Genomic DNA, 5981 nt, shown 5'->3' on the forward strand with positions numbered 1-5981 from the left:
AGGCGCGGTAGCGCGTCTTCAGCGGGGACGGTGCGGCCATGGCGCTGCGGCTGCTGAGGGCCGCGGCGAGTAAGGAGCGGGCGGGGAGCGGGGCGGGGGAGGGGGGGAAGCCGGAGCTTCTGCCAGGCCGTATGTGTGAATGCGTGCCCGCACAGCTCTGGCCTGCAGCTGCCAGGCCTCGCTACCTGTTATGGGAGTTTATTAGCGCTGCGAGGGTTGGAACTGTAGTGAGAGGCTGAGCTGCGCGTTAGTGCTGGCGGAATAGCTGGAGGGCAGCCGGCCTCGGCAGCTTAGCGCTGTGTGTGTGCTGAGGAGGCGGGCAGCCGGGCCGGGTGGGGAGCAACCCCGTGTGGCGGCTGAGCCGTGAGAACGGAGCGATGTGGTGAGGAATGACGGCGGCTGCTGTGAGGAGGACTGGGAAAGGGACCGTGAGGTGCCCCATCCCCAGCGCGTTGCCTTGCAGCCCGCAGCCTGAGCGGCCCTGCTGGGTTCCGTGACGGCTGAGCGCTACAGCTGCGGAGAATTGGGGTTTCCAGCTTCTTTCCAAGTTCAGCTCTATGATTAGCACACAGCACGGCTTTGCAGTGCTCATAAAGGATGAGCGGCCCAAGAGCAGCCTGCAGAACGTACCCTGCTGATGGAGTTGGTCCTCTGTCCTGTGCTTCTCTGAAGTGGTCAGTGTTGAAATGCTATTAGCCCTGTGTCAAGAGGAACGTGTTTTAGTCCAAACGTTGGACTATTCCAAATGTTACAAATAGGAGAAATGGATTTTGCTTCTTCCCTCCTTACTGTCAGATAGTTTCATATCAGTAGTTCGGCATGACTTGTATTTGAACTTGGACTTGAGCACTGAATTTCCTACCTGGCTTTTGTTCCAGCCTGCAGAAAAGCAGAAAGAAGGATCCAACAGATGCAGAAGTGTTGGATTCCTTGCTGTTCTTAAACCCCTTTGTCGTAGCTAAAGAGGAAAAAAAAAAAAAAACAGTGTTCCTTTGGGGCACTGGCTGCATTTGGCAGGCCCAGCACGGGTTATATGACTATAGGGTCTAAACTTGCTCAGGCCATAGTATTTTAGGATTGTTGGATGTGCTGATTTGGGGCATACAGCTGGTTGCTGTTTGGTATGGGTGAGTGACAGCTGTGCTGCTGGAGGAGGCTACGTGAAGCCACGGCTCTCTGCAGTGCTTGGAGCCCAGCGTGGGCAGGCAGGGTTTATGTTTGAATCTTCTAGAGAAAAGACTAGGCCATATCCATAGCTGAAGTTTTTTCAGAGATGTTCCTGTTCATGGTGGGCATTTGGCTTTTTAATGAAGTGCAGATGTATCTGTCTTTTGGGAGGTCTTTGTGAGCAATTTCTGATTTGGTAATGTCTATTCAGTTACTTAGAATAGCTGTGCACCTTGGTGTCTTTAAAATACTTAGCAGAACATTAAGGGGGATGGTAATAAGGTTTCTCCTAATTGTGTTTAAAGCTATTAGTGAGGCTTTATGAGGGGAAAATATTTTCTTCTTATTAAAGCATATGTATAGAGTTATATAATTGAACTTAAATGAGCTTAAAGTTTGTTCTGCTTTTGACTACCATCTTATTTTATTGTCATAAGTGAAGTCCCTCTGTTCTTTGCCAACATCCTGGAAGACCTGTTACCAAGGGAACAGTGATTTTTCCTTACTTCTGGGGGTACTTTCCTTTGGGGAAGCAGAGGCTCTTTCTGACAAAAAAATTGCTGGAGATGAGCCAAGCCCTGAAAATCTGCAGCCTTCCTGGGGGAGGTTCAGCCTTTTCCAGGGAAACAGAATGTATTCCTCTATGCCAGCATTATTGCTATTTAGAACCTAAAATGCAAGACAGTAACAGTGAAGATAATTTCAAAAAGTTCAAAATACAGTGTTGATGTGAACAGAGTTATACAAGTAACACAGTTTTGCTTGCATATGTTTCTAGAACCAAAAATAAGAATCTGTGCTAATTTCTTAGGTGTTAGTGAGTAGAGTTTCGAACTTGAACAGAGGAAGTTCTGCATTAACAAGCATGCAGAAGAACTTCTTTATGGTAAGGGTGATGGAGCCCTGGAACAGGTTGCCCAGAGAGGTTGTAGAGTCTCCCTTTATGGAGATATTCAAGGTCTGGACACCTGCCTGTGCGACCTACTGTAGGGTACCTGCTTTAGCAGGGGGTTGGACTTCATCTCTTGAGGGGTTTTTGCCTCACCTTCACTCCCTGATTTTTGGAGTGAGGCAGTTTGGTTTGTTCTCAGAAGCTCTCAAAACAGAGGCAGAGCTGTTTGGTATCAGGGTGTGATGTGTAGGTGACACATGTCCGTTTGTTTGTAGGATCATCGCTGCCCTGCAGCTCCCTGAGGAGCTATACGTCGGAGGGAAGACCTGAGCCTGCTAAGCAGAGGCTTAAGAAACCGAAGTTACCAGTAGGCCGATTTGATGAACCGGAGGAGTCCAGCGTAGAGAGGGAACCTCTGGAAAGTAAGTCATGCTTTATGAAGTTGAAAGCTGTATTTTAAAGGCAAGATCTCTCTTCCTGGGGACACTCAAATTAGCCTGGACGTTCTAGCCTGGGGTCTTCCTGTGGGGCCTGCTGTCTGGCAAAAGTGCCTTCCAGCATCAACTATTCCATGGTTCTGCCAAATGTAACTGATGTAACAATATTGGTCTACTGTAGTGCAGCTATAAATGTTGGTCCCAGCTGCTTTTAATGATGCAAGAAGCCTGTTCCAATTTTAGTCCACAAAAGATGTCCAATCCGTGCTGCTTTTCACTGTTGCTCTGAGCCTTGCGTGTGGTGTTTTGAAGAGCAGCGCCATGTGCAGAGCTTCCTGAGCCATTCAGCAGGGCCAGGGAGACCTGAAGAGCTCTGTCTGCTGTTGGTGTGTTCCGATCACTTGGTGGGAATGCACAGAATATCTTGTCTTACCTACACAGATACCAACTATATTGCTGCTGCAAATCACAGAAACGCACGCTTTTATCAGACAGGAGAATTAAAGGATTGATTTTTTCCTCCTCTTTCTTTAGTCGTTGTTTAACCAGTCGGATTTAACCTCATTCACCACCTTGTGCTGTTCTGTTACTGCTTGTTTACCAGTGGCGATAACCTGTGTTTATCCATCTTGAGCTGTCTAGGACAAACTCTTTCAGTGTACCAATAGATCACTATGAGTTTCCAGATGACAAAATGACTGAAAAATTACAGTATCATTTCCAGAACAGCTGCCAGCAGTTTCAGATTGTGACTCCCTATGAGCACTGACTTAGAGTTGGAGTTATTGTATAAGCAGTCACTTAATTCTGAATTCCTTTCTATTCCCAAGGAATACCACCAGTGCTTCATTTAAAACAATTATTACCTTTTGCTTTTTGCTTAGATTTTTGGGCAAAATTAGAGGTTTCTTTTGTGTTTCAATTTAGTTGTGTGTTTTTATATACAATACAATGCTGGCAGTAGTTTGCTGGAATGCTGACTGCTCCTCCTATCCTTGATGTTTATTGGAAAAAAGGAGGGGCTTAGGTGGCCGTTTGAAATTCCCATTGCAGTGTAGCCATCATAAAAAAGCTTTTGAGCTTATGTATCCACTGTCAGCACATCAGTAGTGCTTAGATATTAGGGTGATGCATTTGTGCTCCCTGTGCTGCCGGAGGTGCTCAAGTGCTGATTTTCCCTATCGTGGTCTGCATGAATTTTTAAACAGGCGTTCCTGTACGTCATTCTGTATGGCCTGTAGCTATGTGTGTCTTCCTCTACCACTGTCCTTCACTTTCACTGCTCCCCAGAATTTCTATTCTCCTTTCTCGTGTTCAGTCCTGCTCTGTATTATGTGTTTCCCAGCAGTGCAGTAGTGCTGAGAGCCACTAGTCAAGTGGACTTAAGGAGAGCTCTGGAATCAGCATGGCAGAGATGCATGGGGTACCCTGAGCTTCAGGCAGCTCTGCAGCCCAGAGCAGGATGAAAAAATACTCAGCCTAGGATGGTGCTGTGCCAGAAAGTAAGCTCTCTGTGGCTTGGTGAGGCCCATGCAGAGGGCTTTACTGAGACAGCATTGAGTAGCATGAGGATGTTGATGGAGATGACATAGCTAGGTAGTGTGTTGGGAGCGGAAAAAGCTCTGCTGATGAGTTCTGCTCGTGTGGCTCACTGGGGAGACTTGGAAATCCCATTCATACCCCACAAAGGAAGGGTATCCCTCTCCTGGAAGGGTATCAGCAGGACTCAGCAGGCTCACACTTCGTTTTAAAAGGTGGAATCATAGAATTGCTCAGGTTGGAAAAGACCTTAAAGACCATCGAGTCCAACCATGACCTAACCATACTACCCTAACTCTAACAACCCTCCACTAAACCATGTCCCTGAGCACCGCATCCAAACAGTTTTAAACTCATCCAGGGATGGTGACTCAGCTACTTCCCTGGTGACCCTATTCCAGTGCTTAACAACCCTTTCTGTAAAAAAGTTTTTCCTGCTATCCAGCCTAAACTTCCCATGGCACAACTTGAGGCCATTTCCCCTCATCCTGTCACCAGTGAGAAGAGACCAACCCCACTCTTGCTGTAAGCACCTTTCAGGTATTGGAAGAGTGTAAAAAGATCTCCCCTCAGCCTCCTTTTCCTGAGACTGAAGGTCTGGTTAGGATTTTATAGTGCCTCCTATGATAGTGGTATTTGGTGTGAAGTTGATGAACGTCTGCATAATACTTAATGAAAAGATATTATCTGTGAAAACATGATGGTAATTATAAAATCATGACTAAAATTCTCATACTTGAGTGTCTGAAATTAAAAATCTAAACAAACACAGACAGTGATGTGGTATTTTAGATATGGTGAACGTGGCAGCTTACCTTCATGATGAAAGTTCTTACCATGCATTCACTAGAATCTCTGGTGCTGTAGTGCCTTGAGACACTGAGTTGTTTTTTCATTTGCATTACTCAATATGGTAACATATTCCTGACTGTTGTCACAAAACTCTCTGAAATTGTCTGGTTCAGTTTGTGTCTGTGTTTGTCAGCATTGTATGCATTTTAATGAATTTTCCCTGTTGTTGTAGAATTCCCTAGTGGAATCAATCCTGCTACAAAAGAGAGAGGTGGACCGAAGGGCCCTGAACCTACACGTTTTGGAGACTGGGAGAGGAAGGGACGTTGTATAGACTTCTGATGTATAAATGAATCCATATTGCTGCTGATATATTTCTAGTTGTTGAAGAGTATGTACAGAATAATCTGAGCTAGATTTGTTGTGAACGTTCTTGCTTCTTTCATGCTTGTGATAAATTTTCTGGGATGCCTTAGGTAAATAAACATGATACTACAACTGAGTTTTTTGAAGCTGTTACTTTATGTGCACCTGATCATCAGTGGTATTTATAGTAGGCAAGTATAAATGGAAATGTAGTGGATGTGAATCAGTTTGTAGTCAAGATCTTGCTGAGATGTATAAATGGCTTCTGTTTTGCTATGTAAATGAACATTTTTATTTATCTATCTATAAAGGCCAGGTTGGATGAGACCCTGGGCAGCCTAATGTAGTGGGTGGTGGCAGCCCTGCTAATGGCAGGGGGGCTGGGACTAGGTGGTGAAAGTCCCTTCCATCCCAAAGCGTTGTGTCTGCTTGAAAACTGGCTAAATGCTGCTGGAGAAAAAATGACATTATTTTCTGATACCTTATATTCAAAGGTGACTATTAGATGAAATGATCTTCATATTGCAGGTCTTTAAGTATTGCTAAGTTACTGGCTTTGAGCTGAAGACCCTTCCATCAGACCAGCTCAGTTCTTCGTTCAAGAATTTGCCTGGCTGTAAATACTGCAGTAGAGCACAAATCCACTGCTTCTGTGGGTCCTTAATAATAGGAGAATAAGCTGACATCACTAAAACCTCTATTATTTGCTGTGCAAGTTCTTTTTGGCAGGAGGAAAAAAATGATCTTCTGTATCTTCAACTGTGTTTGAGGTTTTTTTTCTCCATTTG

The 5981-nt window shown here is 45.1% G+C and overlaps 1 protein-coding gene across 1 annotated transcript; it reads left to right on the forward strand.

Annotated features, from left to right (window-relative positions):
* SDHAF4 (succinate dehydrogenase complex assembly factor 4) lies at window positions 1–5329 on the forward strand. The gene is made up of 3 exons (XM_042829007.1): window positions 1–69; window positions 2335–2481; window positions 5060–5329. The coding sequence occupies exons 1-3, from the start codon at window positions 39–41 to the stop codon at window positions 5167–5169; spliced, it is 288 nt and encodes a 95-aa protein (XP_042684941.1). The 5' UTR covers window positions 1–38; the 3' UTR covers window positions 5170–5329.
* The last annotated feature ends 652 nt before the right edge of the window (window positions 5330–5981 follow it).

Source organism: Centrocercus urophasianus, unplaced genomic scaffold (assembly GCF_019232065.1).
Source record: "Centrocercus urophasianus isolate 14NV4802_14NV808 unplaced genomic scaffold, USGS_Curo_1.0 seq_10, whole genome shotgun sequence".
Lineage (NCBI taxonomy): Eukaryota > Metazoa > Chordata > Aves > Galliformes > Phasianidae > Centrocercus > Centrocercus urophasianus.